The 24060-nt window shown below is 40.9% G+C and overlaps 1 protein-coding gene and 1 long non-coding RNA gene across 3 annotated transcripts in view; one reads left to right on the top strand and one right to left on the bottom strand.

Moving 5' to 3' along the window:
• The window catches only part of LIN28B (lin-28 homolog B), a 98485-nt gene that overhangs the window by 66816 nt on the left and 7609 nt on the right, over positions 1 to 24060 (bottom strand). Inside the window, exons 2-3 of one of the 2 annotated variants that reach the window (XM_039379804.1) lie at positions 21431 to 21479; positions 14732 to 14919 (exon numbers count right to left, since the gene is read on the bottom strand). In XM_039379804.1, the coding sequence (XP_039235738.1) occupies positions 14732 to 14919; positions 21431 to 21464 (222 nt within the window). In that variant the 5' untranslated portion in view covers positions 21465 to 21479. The remainder of the gene's footprint in view (positions 1 to 14731; positions 14920 to 21430; positions 21480 to 24060) is intronic. The other variant, XM_039379805.1, reaches the window with a different exon arrangement.
• On the top strand, positions 20701 to 23544 carry LOC120322966. Its single transcript, XR_005562975.1, has 2 exons — positions 20701 to 21076; positions 21241 to 23544. It is a non-coding gene; the product is annotated as an uncharacterized LOC120322966 (long non-coding RNA).

The raw sequence follows: 24060 nt of genomic DNA, 5'->3' as shown, positions 1-24060 counted from the left end.
TTCTAAGAAGTTCAAGAAAAATAATTTGTTGTTAGTAAAAATGTATTCCCTTTGAAATTTCTAATATTTCTGTAAATATTTCTGCTCCAACATAGTGTGTTATTTAGTAACATGATTATCTTGATCATTAAGAGGGCAAGCCTAGCTATTGAGCCAAGAGGTCTACAAAAATCACTAAATGCCCAACTTCCCATCATACCCACATTTAATTCTCCATCCACTATTCTTCTTCCTCCAAGCATCAGCAAAGCAAAGAAATGGCTTAGCTCGGCCTCTTCACTACCTCCATACAGATGGGTGCTGCCACGGCATAAACAGCAGCAAAACTCCAGGGAAGAGTGTTTGCTTCCCAGTTCTTTAATTCACATTACTGTATATCAGTGTGCCCTGTGGCTGATGGTGAATTGGTCACGGCTGATGTAATATCCACCTCTGATCCAGAGATCAGTGTCTGCCATCTGTGGGTGATGGCAGGCACTAGTCTCTTCTCTTTGTTGACCAATGACAGGATCCAAGGGAATGGCATGAAGTTGTGTCAGGAGAGGTTTAGGTTGGATATTAGAAAAAAGTTCTTCACACAGAGGGTGGTTGGGCACTTGAACAGGCTCCCCAGGAAAGTGGTCACCAAGCCTAACAGAGCTCAAAGAAGCATTCGGACAATGCTCTTGGGCGCATGGTGTGTCTCTTGGGGATGTCCTGTGCAAGACTAAGAGTTGGATCTCACGATCCTTGTGAGTCCCTTCCAACTCAGAATACTCTGTGATTCTGGTCCCCCAGGCTGGGGAGGGGGGACGGTCCCTGCTGTCCCACACCAGCACCCCAGAAGAGAGCACAGATGCACATTAGTGCGGGGGACATGGGACGCATGCAGCACTAAACACATCAGTTCCAGCAGTGCTGCCCCTCAGATGGCTGGTTTTGATCTATCATTATTTCGATCCTCAAAGATACTAAGATACCAGCATTTCCAGTTCTGCACTGTGTGCCAAATTAGCTTTTTCTTCGGGAAAAAAACCCCAAAACATTTAAACTGTATTGAGAGTAATAAAAAGATCTTTGAATCTCTCATATCAATCACTTCCTTGGGCCACAGTCAGCTGCCCGGGGAGGACCGGGTTATAAATGGCCTAAGGAAGTGATAGGCAATGAATAGCCCTGACCCTCGCTTCCCTGGTTTGGTCGAGGCCTGCAACCTGAGCCGGGAGGGGGCAAATTCCTCCCACTCCCGCTCCAGCCAGGCAGGGGCGGGGAGCGGAGGGCGCCGCTCAGGAGGCCCCAGGCCCTTCTCAGCGCGGCCGTGGCACCCGCACTCCTGGCAGTGGAAAACACCCCGCACTGCCCACCGAACGCCCCTCTGCCCACCCAAACCCTCAGCAGCATCCTGCAGTCCCCCCATCACCAGAGCACTCCTAGACAGCTTCTGTTCCAGAAGCAACCTGCCCTGCTTCAGTATTACCAACTGAACGCGCAATAAATGCAACATCTGTGCAAGAAAAAAAGCACAGTTCATTCCTCGCCAGACCAGAGGTTTTCCTCCAACCGTGCCAGTGGTAGAAGCAGAGAAGACAACAGCCAACTGGCAAATCTCATTAGTAAGCAGAAAAATTAAGGCCCAGAATCTTTAGTTTTGGCACATTCTAGACTACAGTTATATGGGCTGGTTTGCACTGCGCTGATCCAGAAGGGGACTGGTAAATATAAAAACCCCAGTTCCAGTCAGCATCACTCTCTGCCATTCCTTTATGCAGCAGGATCCAAACTGAGCTACATTGTTAAATCTGTTTCCTGAAACACTCATGAATGCTGTAGAAGGCTTGTATGCAAATATTTGAAAGATCTTGTATTTCCTATACTACCACATTTTCATAATGAATATTTCATTGTGGGGTCTTTTGCATAATATCTAAATTAATTTTTCTAATTTAATTTTCTTAATGCTTGAATGTGGCTTTTTAACAGTAACATTTTGATGGCAACATTGTTACCATAAAGCTTTTTATAAAATTTGTCAAATTCTTGGAAACCTGACATTTCAAAATCTGAACATCTGCTTTTGACACAAAAGTATTTTGTTTACTAAATGTTTAAAATTATTTTACAATTATGTAACCAGTATTTTTCAACAAACCAATTTTTAAAGGATGCAAGGATTAATGTCTTTTTTCTGTATTTAGCAAGTCCCTTATTGTTTGATAATTTACTTCCATACAGATTTAATAAAAGGAAACAATTTGGTTTTTTGTCCATCGTCTTTAAAAATTTGGCAATGAGATGTGAGTGTGCCCAGAAGAACAATGTTCTCGTACGACATAAATTCAGATTAACTTTATTAAACAGTTGGATTCAAACAGTAACAAAAAAACCCATACTAAACTTTTTACGTGTTCACTTAAATGGAGAAAGTCATAGATCAGTACACATTTTTATTTTCTTACATACTATCAATAAATAATTATCTGCCAAGTCCTCTTTTTGACCTGAAATGCCAGGAATTTCAAACTTGTCCACAAAATGGCAAAGCTACGCTTAAACTAATGAAGACGCTGCTGAATATGCTGCAAGAAATTTAGATGAACCTTCATGTATGATAAGTTCATACAAATAATACTGTTATATAATTTGTTTTGGGGGCATTTTAAAGATTGCAAAGCACTCACAAAGATAGTAAAAACAAATACACCAAATGATAGTCTATACACACAACCCCCCCCTTCATTTACTTAATTAAGATCTTCTAGTTCAAGTATCTAAGCTCCCAACCGAAACGATCAGAAAAAAAATCCTTGAGAGAAATTGGGCATACATATTGAAACTTCTTGAAACTATTTCACTGATTTCACCTGGCTCAACATTTCATGTCTTAGTAACATTTGGTCCTTGAATTGTAGCTAAAACATACTGTACTTTGAAAATGCACATCAGATGGAGGGAGGAAACAGAAACTAAGCTAAGGTTTACCAGTTTTTAAGAATTTAACTATTAGATTATATTCATCATCCTAAAACCAAAAATACTACAACAAAAATCAATCATTTTATGATATTACCTCACTCAAGAGAATATAATATACTATAGGTGCATTTCATGACACCTGTTGTGGTCAATGCCAGTTTAGATCCCTTGTAATGGACATATGGATAAAAGGACATCAAACTATAACTATAAAAACATAGCATTGTTTTATATACAATTTTAAAAAATATACTGATTCCCATATGAAAAAAAATATTAATATGTACAAGTTCACAGAAAATCTTAAACATTGATTATACTATAAAATAATGAATACTAAAAATAATTATTCTTTGGCCAAATGCTTCAACTGTAGCCACTGCAACAGTCTAATCTTGGTCCATTTACAGCTGTCACAAGTTAAACAATGATCATCCACGGAAGAAGTACTATCTCTGTGAAGATTAACACTAAACCCACATAAGCATGGAATGTGCTATCATTTTCCAATAAACTGCTGATGATTACTGTCAGTAAAAAAGAAAATATATTACAAAAATAATTAAGCTGCCATTAAAAATATGTAATTGTTTAACTAAAAAAATTTATGAAGATTAATGTAAAAATTCTTTGGGGAAACTGAATCTATCACATTATTAAACATGAAGAGATTTTGTTGCTCAAAGCAGACTGCAGATTAAATTTTAAAAGCATTTGCGTTCCTGAAAAATGTTAGGTAGTCACTGAATGCAAAGACCTATAAAGTGAAATATGCATTTTTATTTTTTACAAAAGTCTTTGAGAATTTCTACTAAAGACAGTGTAGCTATAGATTATATTTAAAGGAATCTTTTCAATCAGTATTTTGAATTTACATAATTTTAAACATTTTCAAATCTGATTGATCCTATTTTGGAATGTGTAGTAGATTAATTTTTTTTAAATTATTGATGAAGAGAAGGTGTTGGTAAGAAGAGAATCTGATAGCCTACTTTCTTAGTGTAGGTAATGGACCATAGTTCAGGAGAATTAAGCACTACTTTAGTGAAAGATGTGGTATTTACTGTTCCATTAAGTGTTCACAAAAGCATGAATTAACACTAACAAAATCCTATTCCAGTAGGTCTAAGCAAAAATTCTATCTTCAGATGTACTATACTACTTGAAAATCTTTAATATTCGTTTCATCTTAACCATGTGCGTTTAAAATCTTTTGCTCTCTTATCAACTACAGTTCAATCCTACAGTCCTCCCTTTGTGACTAGTCCTGTAAAGTCAATGGTGACATGCAAAGATCTCTACAGTATCAAAAATTAAGTTTCTTTATGCATCTCCTTCACATCCAGATCAATCACCCTCAAGTAATGTCTACCTTCAACAATTATCACTATTTCTTGAAGCCAATTAAAAACACTTCTAAAAATTATTTTATCTTTTTTTTCCAGGTTGCAACAGTTTCTAAATCAGAATCACACACAACGAACAGGATGCCCTGTCAGTTAAAATCAGCCTGCATGCTAGAGCCACCCAGACCCCTATACAAGAAACCATGCATTCCTTACAGAGTTAACTTCTACCTACATTTCCCACCCATTAAACAAGTTTCTGCAAAACATGTTACATGAAAACATTAAACAAATGTGATTTTGACTGGTATAAAACAGCTATTACAAATGTAATGTGCTTTCTTTAATTCACACACACCATGCAGACACACAAACATGAAGCAGGCAAACAAAGCAGATTTGGCACAGCCAAATGAGAATTTTATTCACTGTAGTGGAGAGCTGTTAAGCACTGTGGTGAAATGGATATTTTTTGGCTAACTGCATTCACAAATATTTGAGGACTATATTATGGTTCTAAATCTCTGAACTGTTCACCCTCTCCTGCCTGAGCAGAAAGTTCAGCTACTTCCTCCTCCCCACCAGTCAGTGATCTCCCTTGTATCTGACTAGTATCTCTACATCCCTAATATAAAGGCCTGGGAAGAAGACAGATCCTGAAGGATCCTGCAAGGGAGATTCCCATCCTTCCCCTTGTGAACACAGATATGCAATACTGTAGTTACAAAGTTTAATTTTTTTTTTTTTAATTATTATTATTTTAATTTTATTTTTTAAAAAAATACCTACTGCATCCCATCACCCCTGCCAGAAATCAAAGGCCCTGCACAGAGCTGAATAGCTGTTCAAGATCTCAAGGTGCTTCGACCACAAAGGTGAACTTCATTCACCTTCAACAGAACCTGCCTGCACGCACAGTGAGGGGTGTTTTCCACACTGGGAGCAATTCACATACTTCTTCTACCACTCCTTCCTATGTGAGGAAATTATTTGGGACTGAGCAATTTTTCAACAAGAAGATGAAAAAACCCAGAACATTATCAGCCTGAGACCTTTGGATCAAAGCATTCTGGCAGATGAGCGGTCAGTTGAATTTAGGTAAGACATTAAATATTAGACATTCATGGTACAAAAAAAGTAGCACATTATGAAAAATATATCCAAGTTGCATATATAACATAATGCATATGCATGAACTTGACAAGCTGTACCACTTTTAGCCAACTTTTAATTAAGCAGCAGGGACTAAACCCTGTTTACTACTCTACATTTTAGGCACTGTACAGGGAATAGCTCAGATCACAATATAGCATGCATGTTTTTGAGCACAAAACGCACAGACAGCCTTACGAAAACAAAAGGCTGTAAACTACATACTTCCAGTAAAAGCATTAATACAGGAGACTTAAAATCCACTTCTAATACTGCCCATTTTATTGCACAAGTTTCACAGGTCAGTGGGATCACTTCACAGAAGACTGAGCAGAATTTGGCCCATCGGGTCTGTAATATCCACAAGAAGAGAAGGGATGTAATAGTTTCATTACATTCAGGATGAGGTTTTGTTTGCTGTTGAATCAGTTCTCAAATTTCCATTCACCTGATACACTACTGAATTTAATATCTGGGGAAGAGGGTAGCAAACAGGTTTTTGAATAATTCTTGATTCCACTTTAGTGTTCAAAATGGCTAATTCTCAAGATGTGTAATCTGCATGTTTTAGGCCAGGTAATTAAACAGGGAGAGATAACAATACATATCCGTTAAATACTGGGAGTAGTTGGGGCTCTAATCCAGAGTTTACAGAAGTCAGCTTGGGTCTATTAGGTACATTCTGTACTACTACTTTTCTGTATTTCTAGCATTTCCAATATAATTAGTCTAAGAAGATTCAGAAATTACTATAAGTCATCAGCAGAGGCTTTTTAAAACCCCATATTTCCCGTACAATAGTATTATTACAAATAGCCCATAAAACCAACCATGATTTTGATTATTACCTTGCAAAACACAGTTGTAAAATGAAATAAAACATTTTTTAAATTATAGCACATGTGCACTATTAAGAGATTTTAAAGACATCTGTACTTTGAAAAAAATACACATTGATGTTATTCTAGTCTCCTTAAAGTACACAATGGCTATCACTTCTACTCTGAATTTCAGCCCAGGGAATATTTTGGTGCATATATTTATATGACCATAAACAGAGAAAATTATAACACAAATGTTAAAGTAGCCTCAAGTGGCACTAAAATAAAAGCAATCAAGGAAAAAAAATCCCTCAACGCCGCATGCCTATAAATTATCATGACTAATTAAAAGAGGGCCTCTCTGGGAACAGATTATCTTTGATGGGAAAGCCAGTATCAGCTAAATTCATGAAAATTACACATTTATGAATGTAATAACATCATTAGTGTTTTCTAACAGAGTGTAAGCTCTATAGCAGTCATGGAATATTATTTTGATTCTGTAGATAAATTCATACACTCTAAATACTGATTAAATATGCATTCACTCAAATTTTACCTGTTAAACAATTTTAAGTGGTAAAAATACTAACCTATAGTGCTAACAGGATGAACTCAAACATTTCAGCCTCCCTCCTTCCAAAAAATGTAATTCTAGCACCAGATCAAAACTTCAGAATAGAAATTATTTGTGTGATTTTCTTGGGTCCTGCACTGATAATAGAACAAGAATATTCTACACACTCTCAGACAAATCACCTCAATGTTGATGTATTTAATTTTCAAAGTTGAAATTCCATACATATGGAATAATTCACGAGCTATACTTCTCAGAGTATCAACTAATTTCACTAAGCTCTCACCTATCTACTAAAAAGATATATTCAAATTATTATGAACATACCCTGTAAATACACTTATTTCTCTTCTGTGGAAGAAACACATACTCTTTACATGAACCAAAAATTCCCCAATTTTTTTGATTTATAAATAGTGCCTTTTAAAAACTGCAATCAATGTATTTCAGTGCCACCACTGAACTGTAACCACTAAACAACAAAAAGAGAAAGCTATAATACTGAAGTGTGACCTAAAAATTCCTGAAACATTCCACTTCCAAGGAGAGCTCAGATGCTTGTACTCTTCCCAATACCCTCAAGTGCCCTTTTTCTTGGAAATCACTATCACTTTCATTGTCTCTCCATCCCCAGCTGAAGGCGGGAACACCAGTATTCTTCTGTTTTGCACCAGAGGAGACTGCAGTTTCATTCACATTTCTGTGACAGTAGCTTCCACCTCTTTCCTCCAATACCTTCACCTCACCCTGGCAGCTGCTTGCTTACATCCTTGGCCATCCTTCCATGGTGCCAACACTGCCCAGCCATATTTGTGGGGATCATGGGGTTTGTCTGATATGAAAAATGATAAAAATCAGACACAAACCTAAATATTTTCCCAGCTGAGTTTGCCATGCAGCTCCACAAGCGCTCATGCTAGCCCAACAGGAAGAGTGATATCAAAGCTGTTGAAGCTTACTGAGGCAGCAGCACTGCTGCCAAATGTAAAAGTAAAGTCATGGCCATAGGATTTCCACCAAGAAGGGTGACTGTGGGAGTTTCAACCTCCACTTATTCACCCACACTGCTACTGCAAAGCCTTACTCAGCTGCTTGCAGAGCAGCTGCTGACCTGCTCTCTGTTACAGCTTTGCATGTTATGAAAAAATCAAATTCAGTGCCAGTTTTCCATAATACAGCAGATTGTGAAACTTGCAGCAAGTTCCACAGCTGCTCTGCAAGCAGCTGAGACATCTCTGGAGTAAGGATCTGGAATTCCCTCCTAGCCATCTCCCAAGGAGTTAACTCCCCCTCCATTTTAAGTCAGGAACAGGCAGAATAATCTGAGGAAAAGCCTGGACATCAGTTTCTCCAACGAAATGGGCTCAAGCAACAAGAAGCACTTGCCCACCTTCCATACAGAGGTGTTTACTGATACTCTGCTGAGGTACTAGCAATTTAAGGATCACTGCTTTCATCAGTGACATCCAGCAAGCAAAAGCCAGTCCAAACCTGTCCTGAGTAATGTCCCTTAAAAGAGCCAAGTATCACATAATAGCTTTCTAACCGTCCTGGTAACTTTCAGCTGATTTAACAAAAGGTGAAAAAAAGGTACCCTTACATACAGGGAATTAAAAATGTAAACATCATGTCCTTATTTATTTGTCTTTGTTTTAAGAAACATCATAAACAGTCTTTACCCTCTGGCTTCTATGTCCCTAGGATCTTTCTTAAATTATACCTTTACAGTCACTTTTATACAACTCTGTAGAAACTGATGGGCCTAATTTTGCTTCTGTTGATAATTAGTGGCGAAAAATGACAGGCCTTTACTGTGATAGGTTACATAAGGAGGATAAATTAAACAATATTTACATGGGAGTATACTTTTTAAAGAGTCTGAAACAAAACTCTGGGTGGCTCTAGATATACTTCTACCTCAGTAATGTAGTTGCAAACCAGAACAAGCAACAATAACAACATTTTCCCCAATCTGACAATTCATTTCCTTTTAGCTTCAGTTCATGTATCTGCTTTGATATCTTATGTTTGTGCCTCAGACAAAATATCCTCTTCCTTCCAGTATCCCAACCCCTGTGCACAACTTCCTCAGTCTTGGAGAAAAGGAGGACAGCATGCTCTGGAAAGGGTGTACTTACTGCTCTGCCAAAGAGGTAATATCCCTTAAGACAAAGTAGTCCCACTGCAGGCCTTTGGGCTACTTGTGATTTTTGCTTGTCAACATGCAATGTTTAAAATCCTTCAGCAAAATCTGATCTGATTTAACACCACTTAGGTTTAACGGTGTTGCTATTCACTCAAATGCTACATAATTCTATCAATAAAAGTGTACTGTAATGTTGGGTTTAGATGTAAACAGACAAAATCTGGAAGGTTCAGAAGATGGCGGCTCCGTAACTTAAATAACCAAATTACAAGTTTCTTCAGACAACCATCTTAAATTATCAAGCTGTCAGTGAAGTATATTTTGCCATCTATGTGTCCATAGGCAAGATCTGAAATCTAGGAATGGCAAAATTAGTAGCCAAAATAAATTAAAAAAAAAAAAAAAATCCCATTGCTGTACTGCTCCACACTGCAAATCCATGGTCCCCATAATTTAAAGTCAGTTTTCTCTGTATGCTGCAACACAGCTCGGTGAGTGCCGAAGCTTTGCTCCGGGTCCCCAGCAGGTACCCATCACAGATGCTACCTACACGCGCTGAGGCTGCTGAGCAGACTTTGACACCCACACGTTTGATCTCTGCCGGATCTCTCATACACATGCTCACTGCAGACACACGTTTACTCCCATTCGCTTCCTTCCTCAGCTTCCCTCTCTAAATCCTGCTAGCCACTTTTGTTTTGATTAGGACTGGGCTTGCCTGGTCCCTAGCAGAAGTAAAAGATGGCAAGGCTTTAATAGCATATTCTGCATAAAGACTTCTATATTCCAAAACAGGTACTGCTATGCCACATTTAACAATAAGGAGCAATGCAATACTGATCCCTCCTGCTTGCCTAGAACTTTCAGCTATCCTGAACAATTAAATACCTTTTTACGTGCTCCCAATAATAAAGAAATGGAAAAGGTATGCTAGATGTATGAATGCATCCTTGCAAAAGCATGGGATTACATGTGCTCACAATTCAACATTGAGTGTAACATGCCATGCCCAACTGTGTCCTAGAAAAAGTAGTTCCGCTGTGCCTAAAATACTAGGGGTTCAAAGAACAGGCATCTGATTCATCATCAAAAGGGATGGTTGGTCAAGCAAGGGAAAAGACTTTTCAGATGCTGCTTATATGCCCCATTTTCCATTTATTCTTCTGTTTACAGCCATACTAGTCTCACTACTTTTTCCTTTCTTTTGTTGAAGGTGCTTGAAATAATAGGAGCAAAATTTATAATATACAATGATAGTACAGTGCAGAAGAACTCAATATTCTTCTGTTTACAGCCATACTAGTCTAACTACTTTTTCCTTTCTTTTGTTGAAGGTGCTTGAAATAATAGGAGCAAAATTTATAATATACAATGATAGTACAGTGCAGAAGAACTCAATGAAAGAAAAAAGACTTCCTTTTTTATCGAATCTCGTAGTAACAGTAACTTGTAGCAACAGTAAGAAAATTCAGATGAAAGTGAAAAATTTCAAGCCAACTATGTTCCTTTTAATGAGAAAACAAAATACACCAGCTCCTAAATGCTGCTCCTCCCTTCCTTCCTCTCCCCATCTCATAAAAGAGGATCCCAAAGAAGGATTGTGCTTAAGGTTCCAGTTCAAAAATCTCTTAATGTGGTAAGAATTTTGAACTACAGAGCCAGGTCCCAACAAATATCATCTAAACTGAACAATCCATCCCATCCTGAAAGACCACATTATTGAGAAAGAGAAATTTACAACCATTGATATTCACATACATGTATTTAATTGTATCTGTTTACACTCAGCACCCTACCCTTCATTATCATCTCTAACATCTGGGCTTCACGCTAAGCAAAGGAAAGGGGACATGTTTCTAACTTAGTCTGTAAAAAGTGTGTGCAAAGAAGAATACACAGCATTTTTGCCTTACTGCCAGCATCCAAAGAAGTTGTATGTATCCAAGTTGTGTATACAATTTTGAAAATGCAAAAAAATTATAACAAACATCATCCTTTTCTGATTTTATAAGAGCTTCAGCTCTTCTTAGTTCTTTGCATTGAAGACCTCTTTTCACGTGCACCACAAAATGTTTCACTCGCTTTACCTTTCCAGTCTGTTTTACCCTTTGAGAAATAGATTTTTTTGTAAAATTTAACAAGACCCGTTCACAAATAACTATGTCCAGAATTCACATCAAAGAGAGAAGCAAGCTGTATTATTCATTCCATGGTAAACTACTAATAGTACAAATGACAATAATGAGCCAAATTCAGTAAGGTGCACATTCCTTGGATTTAACAGTGTTACAAAGGACAAACATTGCTACTCTTCTATATTTTTTTTTTTTGCAAAACAAACAGAGGACCAGAAAACGACAGAAAAGGACAGAGAAAGACAGAAAAATAAAAAGACAGGAACAATGGACTAGGCACATTGCTGCATTGGTCATGGCTTGTGTTTGAAAAATTAAATTTTTTTAGGACTTGTAATTTTTATATGACCCTGAATGACTCAAACACATGACTTAAAGATATAAGCTGTATCAGAATAAAGCTAAAAAGGACAAGAATGTAGACGTTTGTAAGTGTATGCAATTACACTGTAGACACACAGATGCACATATATAATGGCTGACGTGTTTCTACCTTAAATAACATATCTAGCTCTAGGTACCTCATTACCAGAAGGGTAACAACAATCTGAAGGTAGTTCAGAAAAGATCAATCCAAATGATTAACGCTATAGGAAGGACTTAAAAGGCAGAGTTAAAAACTCAATACTGCAGCTGTTTCACAAACGGTACTTCTGCTGAGTGAAAGGGGAGAGAAATCCGAACAAAAGCACTGTTCTCTAAATATATATATACAACTAGCAAAGCACTGACTTCAGAAAAACATGACTATAATCTGCTCACAACCAAGAAGAAACTACAAGAAGAGAGCAAAATTATTTATTATAAGTTCAAAAGTCTAGGTATAGTGAGCTTAAACTATTACAGGAATTTTTACTTAAAATACAGTAAGTTTTTGCTCATAGCAAGATCTCATAAACTGGGCATAACCTCACCAAGAAAAGGTAAGATAAGAAAGTAAAAATACTGCAGCAGGGCTCAAGCTAGCTTTGACAGGACTTCGACTAAGTAAACTAGAAGCTTCTTTCCCCTGCTAAGACAGCCTGATTCTATAAAATTATACTAGTAGCTACAAACACTGCAGGATGAGTGAATGCATGCTACACTCAATGCACACAAATAAATGATGAAGTGTTTTCAAAGCAGTTTTGAACAGCAATATTTTGTTTCAACAGATTAATAAACTAACATCTTTGCCTTGAAAAGGACCTTTCACATGACTAAATTTTTCAAAAAAATGAAACTAGTAGGAATAGGGTCCAATCACTGTTCAGGCAACAGACTGTCTTGTACAACCAGCACTGTTAAATAACATTACAGATTTAAAGACATTTTTATGCTCAGGTTGCTACTGTTACCATTAGTCAGCTAACACAAAGCATTCTATATAGCAATATCACTTATCTAAAATGTACTTTGAAATACAATAGATGGCACTTCTTCCCATTACATTAAACAGAAAATTTCTGCTTTTGACTGATAGAAAGAAGACTCATGTCGCCATTAAGTTTATATATATATATATATATATTAGATTTAATCAGAAAGAAAAAGGTGAGAAATGTATTTTCTTTGTTGTTAGGGCAATCCACTGCAGAACACTAATAACTTCACTCAGTAAGTAAAGTAAGTAAACTCAAAATGACTGAAGCACACAGTTTATGTGTAATGAAACATGATAGTTTTCACTGCATTTTACACTGTGATATGTCTTAGAAAGCCAGGGGTTTGGATAAATTGTAGATTATTAAACTGTAATAAACAAACTTGTCTCACATTTCCTTCTTGTCCCCTCCTTTAGGAGACACAACTGAATAGCAACTTCCAAATTTACTACTACTTTATTATTTTCTACGACTATTTTCCATTATGAAACCGCACACCTTGTCTAGTATTACTTAAATGTATCAGGTTATCATGCAGTTCAACACCTCTCTATTTTCACAGCTCTAAGAATATCTTTGTTTCCAAATGTGTTTTTTATTAACAACACTACTATGCTTCAAATGTTTTTCTACTATTTGAGAACCAAAAAAATCACATACATTAACATAAAATTACATTAAGAAAACGAGAGGTTATCTTTAAAGTAAATTTATAAAACTCTAAAGAGCAATTTCACAACTTAAAAAGATACAAACAAGGGAAGAAAGGGGGGAAAGGAAAAAGACTGCTCTTTCTTTGAGAAGTACTTCATGCATTTAGTTCTAAAGAGAAAAAGCAGCAGCAAACAGGGGGCACCCCATATGCCAGTATAAAGCAGGAAGTATAGGAATTCAGTAAGTTCACTATTGGTTTCTACACTTTGTACATAATTCCAAATGCAAGCAGCTATATGGAAGTGCAGGCCCTTAGGTGCAGGGCACATGTAAGGCAAGATCAGTTCACCCCACCACCCACCACAAAGAAACATGCCCCACCAATAGTTTCTTTAGAAGATTCAGCCACCCTTTTACTAACCTAATCAAAGGTATATGCTTTAAAAAACCCTGGTGGAAAGTTACCACAAAATAAAGCCGGGCCACTAAATGCAACATTAAAAGGGAATCACTACATAATCATTGAACATCGCCCTGCCCCGTCATTGCAAACGTCATAGAAAATGGACAACCACGTAAAAAGATGCATTTTTGCCTCCCTAACATGGCCCTAGCCAAACCCAAAATGGTCTCTTTACCTGATACCTCTCTTCTGTTCTCTGATCACAGAGAAGACGGGTGAAATTCAAAATAACATTGTTCCAACTGTACTTACAGAAGGACCATGCAAGGTCTACACATGCTCCTTCTTCATGAGCCATGGTACAGATCTCGGGAAAAGTTCCTTTATCATTTTGTACCTATTTTGCATTTGAAACTCCTTTGTGTGAAGACATTCATACCAGTTTCCACGTTCTAAACACAAAACCATCCACGCTGTTGAGCTTAAAAATAAAACCAAGGACCACCCCTTCTTTCCTCTTCAGCCTTACAGAGACGCTGCTTTTGGTCTGAATCCTTAATCGCTATTTTTTTTTTCCCCCAGAAAGGAATAATTAAAAATCAACCAACCAAACCACATACATGCTTCAGAGTATCACCACAGGGACGCTCTCAGGTCTGAATTACTACAAAATAACGCTATAATTATGTCTTAATTTCACTAACTAATCTCAGATGAGCTTTTAAAAAGTAATCGAGGTTTACAAGTAAACCGTTTAAAACTACTCATATGTTATTTGAATGAATCCCGACATTTAGTTATCCTTTTCCCAGCTTAATTTTAAACAGTTTCAAGGAAAGGCTTATCTGCTTCTGATCAGTCTGGTGACAAATGATAAACCTTAAAAAGTGTGACATTTGAAAATAAATAAAAACCACAGGAGACGTTTCTAACCAAGGAGAAAGATACGAGGAAACATTATCTCTTTACACAAATCTCCAGCCACAGAGACTAAGCACAATCTAACGACCTTATTTACTCAAATTGTAACGCTGCCAACAAAACCACTACCTAAGGCAACTTTTTAATTACAGATGTTCCTAAATACCTAGAAAAAAATAGGTTACTTCACATGAAACCAGAGTCCCACTGAACTCAACCAAATGTGGCAGGCTGAGATGGAAGACAAAAATGGGTCTTACTTGGTGTACAAAGACATCAACTGGAGACTCCAAGGGGCTTCCCTCTCGGTTGCTCATGGAGATGAACCCGAATCCCATTCTCACATTGAACCATTTGCAATGGCCGGTTCCGTGCAAAACCTGGGATTCCTCCTCTTCTTCCTGCTCCGGCAACTTTCCGGGCTCGTCTCCACCTTTACTCGCCCCTGCTGAGGAAGAGGGAAAGGCGGAGGGGGGTGTGTGTAAGGGGTGAGGGGGAAGGGGGGGGAAAGAAGGAAGAATGGGACAAGATGCAAAGCAAAGAGTTAAATTCTGGTAACATCCTTTTGCCGCTGTATAAAGGAGTTACTACAAACGGAACAGGGAAAAAAAACCAGGAAAACAAAGCAAAATCAAAAAGCCAACGACGAAAAGTGCATATATTTCCCTAAATCCTAAAATAAAACACCTTCTCCCCAAAATACGTAAAAAAATAAAATCACCGGAGGTTACAGAGAGGAAACACTGCGCACGGAGGCTCTCCCTCTCTCTGTGCCCAAGGCAGCCCACGTTTCTGTACATACGTGTATTTTTCCATTTAACTCCATCTTTCAGCCACATTACAGCGCGGAACGCGATACTTTACTTGAATATTGCTGGTTTAACACCGATCCCATTTCTCAACAGAAATTCTCAGCCCAATTAGTCTCTCCTCGCAAGGCGCAGGACCGGGGGGGCGAGGGGGGAGGCCGGCCGAGGAGGGGTGGAGGAGAGAGAATAAGCAAAATTGGGTAGATTGCACAATTCGTTATTGCACATGCAGCGCCGAAACCACTATTTTCTAACGTGTATCCATCCCTCCTTGGAATAAACTTTCGATTAAATTTGGGACAGGTGTACAGCCGTTTTCTCATCCCACCACTGCAACTGTGCTTAATCAAACAGGAACAATTCAAACAATAGCCCCCTGAAAGCTTTTCAAGTTGTGAATCGGTGTGGGCGGTACGGAACAGTTTTGAGCTGGGTAACAATGGGTTTGGAGAAAGCCCCCTTGCGCGAGCTGCTAAAAAAGGGTAATGCATAGTTGGGTTAAAAGCGGGTGGGGGAGGAGAGGGGGGAGAGGGGGAGAGAGCGAGCGAGCAAAATTCATAGTAAAACAATAGAAAAAGAAAATTAACCTTCGGCCATGTTGCCCCACGGGCCCTCTGCTCCAAACTCGTGAGATGAAAACTTTCCCTGTGGATCGAAGTGGTCTTCTGCATTAATCTAACATCCTGATTTTGAACGATCGCAAATTTAGCTCGCATGGTCTAATGTGCTTTCCCTCTTTGATTTTTCCCCGTCTCTCTCGCTCCGTTTCTGGCCCCCTGCGCACACGTGACTCGGTCAATTACATGCTTTCTTGCTACTAATTTCACATCGGATCCTTAAGGGGTTGGCAGGAGGCAGGAGCAGCCAATCGCCATTTCAACTAGCTTGACACACCAAAATAATTTATGAATGAACAAGAAGTTTTCAACACGGCGCTTTTTTTTTTTTTTTTTCTCCTTCCTTTTCGGACAGCTAATCTGCGCGCTTCTTTACGGGAAATAGAGATGACGTATTATTCTGGGGTTTCTGCCCCCCCCCCGTGCATGCACAAATCCATAGGAAGATCCGTGTGTTTCTAGATACAGCCCACGGAACAGCAGCTACATGTAGGGGCGGCCGTGCAGAGGAGATTATGGGGGTGTCTGTGCCCACTGCGGGCGGGGTCCGCGTACGCACACGAAGGCGAGATGCTCACGGATGAGGGACACACGTGTGTACAGACACGGACGGGGGACGCCGGGAGGCATCTGTGTCACCCTCTGCGCAAAACGTGGGCAGATGTATAACCGGATCGTTACTAATTTCGCATTCAAATTAAAAGCGCGCCGGAAACGCGATATCACCTTAATATGGCCCAGAATGTGCGGAGGTTTAGCGTTTCAAAACATTTCTGAAGGGGGGATGGGGCGAGGAATTGTACTTCACAGGTTTCTCCGCCATCTCTTTCCGGGGGAGGGGATGTGATTAATGACTTCCTAAATAAGAGACTAGTTTTCAAGCCGAGAATCGGACTGAACCTCAATCAGCAGTTGGGAGAGGACTGTCAGAGAAAAGGATTTACTGGAGAAGAGGAGGGCGGAAAAAACAAACAAACAAACAAAACCCTTGGAGAAAGAAGACAAAGAGGGGAGGAATAACGCTGACCGGGGGACTGCTGTTTTAAGTCTTCACTGCCAGCGGGAGAGGGGATCCAGTTCGGAAAAGAAATGTGTGATGGGTGAAAGGCTTGGTCACAGCCCCTTTGCAAAGGCACTCCCCTTCCGCGCTCACAGGTACACAGCTATCGCCCTGCCCTCTAGCCTTTCCGTTGCTGTACTCACCCCCAAATGCTCTTAAAATATTTTTACAGACGTCAGAATAAACAAACAGACTAATTAGGTGAGAATTCGTTTTATTTTCCATCTGTTCATCTCCGTTAGTGTAAAGGTACAGATGACAGTATTCTGTCCTCATCACCACCTCCTCGCATATAACCTCGCTTTACATCCAGTATTATATATATCTTAAAAACATTGCCCATACCTATTTAAAACCTGGGCTCAATGACTTTCTTATTAGCCCACTCCGTCCCGCCCGGCATTCTGTCTTATCCCAAGGACACACAAACAAAAGCCAAAGCAACAAACCGATCCGTTCAGAACCTGAATGCAAGGGACTTATGCATTTGCAAAGCACTTGCTGTTGTTTGGGAAGTGGCGTCGATCAGTCTGCCCAATTAAGGGGAACGCCTTTGCCCCCATGGGCCTGTTTACTCCTTTTGTTGCCTTTCAGGAAAGCGTCAATTCCCCCCCTAGCGCCTCATTTCTGTGTGAAACACCAAGTTGCAGGCTCCGTGTGATCGTTTGCAAGAAAGAAGTGAGGGTGGGCAAGAGTGTACAAATACAAGCAGCCTGGCAAGTGGAGCAGAAGCTTTAAATCCCGAAATTCCTTTGCAGTCGTCAACCGTAAATTTCCTATAGGTTATTTCAACAGTGAGGTCGACTTCCTACACTGACCTGCCTTACGCATTCGTACAACATACCGCTGCTTTTGGCTCATAACCTCCCTTCCCCCCTTACAATAGCGATTATGTTAAAATATTAAATCAGTAATTTTATATGCTTGGATCTTATGACCGGGACGGTATCTAATATATAAATGTACGAGATTTTAAGCCACGTGAAACCCCAGCTATAAAAATGAAATTAAGGTTACCGGAAGAAAACAATGTTTACACCACTTATGTGAAATGCCCAAGAGTACATATCTTGTGGCACAAGGGCACGTTTATAAAATACGAGATCTCTCTACCCTTCGAAAAGACAGAAAATATCCTCTTTAATGCCATTTTAAAGGTATTTATTTTTAAAGATTGATTTATTTTAACGACATTTGGTATAAAAAATCCTTAGAGGCTAGAATATTGGTTAAACAGACACAAACGAGTGGATGGAGTTCATTAAATGGACAAAATGTCTTGTTAGCAAATTTCAGTGAAAAAAATCAGTATGTGTTCTTCGATGAATAAAGACTACAAAACGACATAAATAAAAGACTGTAAATATATTGGTTGCAAATTATTTCTTACGTTGCAAAATAAGTGCAGATTTTGTAAAATGGAGGGGGGTGGGATTTGCAATGGGTCTTTACCGAGATTTTCAGGCCTCCAGTATTAGTGGAATTAAGGTTGGGGTCACTGGACTGGTCACTGGTGTCAGATGTTATCGACTCATTCATTTCCTGCAAGGGACATCAGCCTTTCAAGTTTTGTGGAAGGTAGAGAGCTGTTGCCAGCTGAGAACTCTCCGGGAAAGATAGGGGGGAAAAAAAAGGGAAAACTTAAAAAAAAACCCCAACCCACGAACATCCTTCCAAAATTCATTCCCAAAGAAGAGGAGGAAAGAGGACAAATAGGGAAAAAACCCTACAGAACAAGCCAGTTCGTGGAAAAATTAGTCTAATGGTAACAGTTTATCTATTAAAAAATATTTCTATCCTTACATTTCGCTAAATGGATGTTAATTTTGGTGAAAACAATTATAGGAAGCTGGAATAATTGTCTTTCTAACCCTAACCACCACTCCCCCCCCAAGAAAGAAAGACCTTCACCTCAAAAAACCCCAACAAACAAACAAGAAACACAAAAAAACCCGAAAAAACCCCCAAAACAAAATAGGAAAAAGAAAAAACCCCACAAAATCCAAACAAATGATGGAGCTGCCTGCATTTGAAACGAAACGCGTGTTTTACACTTGAAAGCAGAACTCGGGATGCTGCCACCACTTCCCATTTCAAAGCGCAGCCAGCGTTCCTCGCCGACGGGCAGGCAGGAGGGGCAGGGACGGCGCCGGGGCGCCCCTGCCCCCTCTCCTCCACTGCCCGGGCTTGGCTGCTCGGCGCCGCCCCGCCGATGTTGGACGGAATGAGATGCCCGTCGTGTTTCTTACACGGTTTCTATCGAAACCGGCTCTTCCTGGCGCGGGGGCCGAGGGGGGCCTTTCCCGCCGCTCCCTACGGCCAGGACTCCGTGTCGGTGCGGAGCTGTTCCCGCCAAAACCCTCTCACCTACAGTGTGGGCGCCAAAGCCGCCTTCCCTTTCCGCCGACGTGCAGCGCCCGGGCGAGGGCGGGGGTTGCCAGGGGCCCGGCGGGCTTCCCTGCCGGCAGCGGTTGTGCCGCTCGGGGGGAGGGCAGGGAGAGGAAGCCGCTTCCTCCGCTCCTCGCCCGCCGGGGCGCCCTGGAGGGTGAAAGTCGTGCGCCCACCGGGCTCGGGATTCCAGCGGCCGCGCTCCGTCAGCACCCCAGAGGCTGCGGTTTCTCCCCTTAAGCCTCCCATAGCGCCGGGCTTTGTCCCTGGGCTTTTGTTTCACACTTCCAGAAAATGCGGCTCTTTCCCGGAGGGGACGTGGCGGTGTGCCTTCCCGCGCCTTTGGGAGAGCAGGGTCGGACGTGCTATAGACACTGCCAACTTCCCGCTTTGCCCTGGCCGGGTTTGTTACCCTCCGTATTAATGCCGCGGATTATTATTAGAAAACATGTGTGCGTTTGGGTTTTTTTTTGTTGTTGGTGGTGGGTTTTTTGTGGTTTTTTTGTTTGTTTGTTTTTTTAAACAAAGCACAGCGCCGACTGAACTGCGCGCTGCCCACGGCTCAGGTCTACCAGTGACGGGATTTGCTCGACGTGCGACTGCGGGATGTGAAGTTACCGGTTTTATAGTGGCGCCCTTCGCACCACTCAGCTCTTTTCGGGAAATGCCGTTTCAGAGCGCAGCAGGGGCCTCTCTCCCTTCGCCCCCGCCCGCCGCTGGAGCACAGTTTTTTGGCTGTCCCGGCGCTCTTCCCCCGTCACACCTAAGGTGGGCGCGCAGGGCTGCCCGGAGCCCGCCTCAGCTCCTTTACGGGAACCGGGCGGCCCTCGCCGAGGGATCGCGCCGCCGTTTGCAGGCGGCGCTGCTCGAACTGACGGCTGGAGCGAGGTTTCAAACACGAGTTTTACGAGCATTTTTTGTTGAAACGAAACGCGGCGGCTGTGAGTGTCTCGCAGGTCCGCCCTGCCGTCCGTGGATCTCTGCTGGCAATGCTGGCGGTTTGCTGGGGAGACTTACAAAATACTGGGAATTGCTGTGATCCCGCGCATGATCCGCGGGCAGGAGGACGCGGTAGGGACTCACGCGGAGCGCTCGGATACAGGATGTGGTCTCACGTACATTACTGTCTCTCAGCTGCGGATTTGCAACTGATAGTGGCCCGACGGATTTAAGGAGGCTCTGGCAGTCGTCGCGGTAGACCGTCTGACAGGGCTAACGCCCCCCAAGGAGGACCGGCCCTCGCGGAGGCACCGGCCGCGCGGCCCGCTCTCACCGCTTCGCCTCCCGCCAGGTAGGCGCAGGGCCATGAGCGGGTGGGTTTGTGGCTCGGGCGCTTTCGCGGGGACCGCATCCTCCCAGACGGGCAACTGCCCAGACGCTCTCGCCTGCGCCAGCCCGGCGGTGACAGGGGCAGCTCTTCCCGCCGCAGCACACAGGCAACACCCGGCCCCTGCCATCGCCCGCCCCAGGCTATCTGTCTCCCGGCGCCATGCGGGAGCCGAGGACGCGCGTATCCCTCGGGCGCGCAGCGCCCTCCGCGGGGAGCCCCCGCTCGAGCATGCGGCGGCCCGGGCGGCCACGGAGGGTGCCAGGGCTGAGGGGTGGACAGGCTGGGGCCTGGAAAGGCAGTGGGGCTGAAAGGGCAGATGGGCGGCACCGCTGAGGCGTCGCGATGGGAGGGGGCTGCGTGGCGGTAACGTGACAGCGGCACGATAGTAACTCGAGAAGTAGGTATGTTAGCGACTGAGATGTGTGCGCCCACTGGTGCGTATGCTGCGGTGGTGGTCGTGCAGCGCTCATACAAACCCGTGGGGCTCCCACAACTTGCGACAGGTATCTGAGGGGGGGTTACTGTAAATAAGCTTTCCTTACGTAATTGTTTATTTGTCTTGCAGAAGCAGAACACTCAAACTGCATCAAAGAACAGCTCTGGAGCCTGTGCACGAAATTAACGAGTCTTCCCCCTCCCACCCAATACTTATGTTCATCAAAGTCAGCGGGACAGAAGTGCTGCAACTGACAGGGCTAACGCCCCCCAGGGAGGATACACAGTCAGCCATGTAAGATGCTACAGAGAAGACTGACCTGAGCATGAGGAGACCTTCTTGAATGACCTCATCGTCTTCTGAGGAACCTAAAATCAGAGAGCTGGAGTCAGTACCATGTACATTGTACCAGAGTACCATATTTAATTACTACTTCTCCAGTTTAATAGCTCATTGGGAGGCCAAGAATGCCAGGGCATTGACTCTATGAAGTGACCTATAAACTTACTCTTTTAGACTTACCTAGCTCATCAGAACCACAATGAGATAACCAAGGCGTAAGATAAAAAATCAGCCACTGCTTTTTTTTTTCCCTAGCACCAGTAAAGACCCTTTCATTGGTTTCTTACGAAAACTATGCAGTTGATAACAACAGAGGGAAAAGACACAGATTTGCAGAATATTTGAAGGTGTTTGTTTCCTTTATCAATAATTAATTGCAATAGGTAACCTAAGAACTAGCGACTTGTCTTTACTATGCTTAAATTGTACATATTAAGCAATCAAGTCATACCTTGTGTATGATTAAGGGAAAAAGCCCCAATAAAATAATTGTACAGGATTCTTTCATGGTCTAAATTATAACTCAATGCCAATTTATAAATATCAAAAGAAAATGCTTTCAATTATGTCAGTGATAAAACTGCATAGTAATGGTATTAAATTCTAGGTCTCAATCTGAACAAAACCAGTCCATCATATAAATACAGACTGTGTGACTCGACTGAAACTTCATGGAAGGTGTACCTTTGGTCTAGTTGAGAAAGGCCTGGCTAATTTCATAGAATGCTAATAAAAATATAATGCAGAAAAAAGCACTGCAGATGGCAGAAAGCATGAAGAAAAATACCTTGGTTTTGCAGTAAGTTTGTTACTTACGCTGCCCAGTTTGTTTACCAAATGAAAGATGGATAAGAGCATGCACAAACTCACCTGCCACAAGCCTGTCCTCTTGTCACCCTCTACTGTCTTTTTGAATAATCTATCTTAACTAAACCCCACCAAAATGGTGGGGTTTTGATATATGATATTTTGTTTAGATATAAGCCCAGTTCTCTACTCTTTCTGAGAAATCTGAGTTTTGTCTTCTTTCCAATTTAAAAGCACATCTGGACAGTTATCTTACTCTCTTATTAAAAAAAAAAATTAGATATCCTACTAGGAGTGAGCAAAGTAAGAACAAGAATGACCAAAGTCAAATGAAAACCAAATTTCTCTCTAACTTCTCTTCCCCTACAGTTAATTATCCTCAATCCTTTCCAACAACACAAATCAGAAGACAGGGTAGCAGAATCTTTCTTTTCAGTGCAACAACACTGGCAAGCTGATTCAGTTCCTCTTCTTTTGTAGTAACTTAGTTTTCCACTGGAATTGTGTGGACTTTTGCCATGTATTAAACCTAGCTCTGCTTTTACACCTTCAAGCACTGAAGCCCAATCTCTTGTATCTGTTTCTTTGTTCTGCCAACCTGTGGCTATGTGGCTTTTGTGTCTTTCAGATTTACTTGCATTATTTATGCAACATAATGAAATATGCAAGCATAGAGTAAAGGATCCGTTCTTGGCTTTGGCACGTAGCCTGCTTCGGTTTATGAAGGGATTGAAAATAAGTATTTGGGGAGTGGTACAGGAACTAAAAGCAGGGAAGTACAGTTCTTAAAAATTGTAGCAGAAAACAGCACAAATTCAAGTAATTCTTGTTTCCAGTACTGCCATTTCATAACACATTTGTAAGCATCAGACGTTTTAGAGGGTCAAAAACATATAACAGATTATTAAGCAGAAAAAAGATGTAATTTTTTTATAGTTATTACAAAAAGCTTCCTGATACGATGCCCAAAACTTGACTTAAAGGATATTAGTGTAGAAAAGCCTGGGCATTTCAATTCTGTAAACTCATTTAAACAGATCATTTAAACGAGAAACTATTTTGGCATGTATTGTGCTGCATCCTACTGAAAGAGGTAAATTCCATTTAAATGGAATCAGGTTTGGGCTCTGAAATGGCTCATGGTGAACTCTCTCCTGTGCCTCCTTATGCTGTACAAACCACAAAAACATTTTTGCATTTTAGTTCTGAAACCATGTCAGCATTTACATGAACTTTGTAACTGCAAATAAGTAAATAAATGCTGCTTAGAAATTTTGTACTAGATAGCAATGTGTTTTTAGAGAAAAAGTCCCTTCCTTTGAAAGCAACCCTTATTATAACTAGGCATTCATACCATGTGGAAGGATACTATAACAGTAGGCACAAAAATAATGCAACAGAACACCATATGGAAATATTGCTGGCTAGGAAATGGAATGAAAAGTGCAGTATGGGTTAAAGGCACACTGACAAACACCCAACAAAGGTAATCACCTTCCCTTACAGGTAGCACACTCTGTAATTCAGCTTACTGAACAACTTATGTAGTGTATTTTTTGACAACTTATTGGTCGGTAAAAAATAACAGCAAGTTTATATATATAAAAAAAGAATTCTCTTAGCTATGGATAGTTTTGAATTCATTAGCTTAAGTAAGTTTGCTGCCAAAGGATTTAGAAATACAATTCGCTTGGAAGAAAGTAAAGCAGGCATATATAGTTACTCCATTTAAGTAAGTTATATACTTTTCTCTAAAAGTAAGTTGAAAAAAAAAATTCAGATGTTAAGCCTGTTTCTTTC

Source organism: Pipra filicauda, unplaced genomic scaffold (assembly GCF_003945595.2).
Source record: "Pipra filicauda isolate LSUMZ 115617 unplaced genomic scaffold, ASM394559v2 scaffold176_size3548034_pilon, whole genome shotgun sequence".
In the NCBI taxonomy this organism is placed as follows: Eukaryota; Metazoa; Chordata; class Aves; order Passeriformes; family Pipridae; genus Pipra; species Pipra filicauda.
This window is presented reverse-complemented; position numbering and strand designations above follow the sequence as displayed.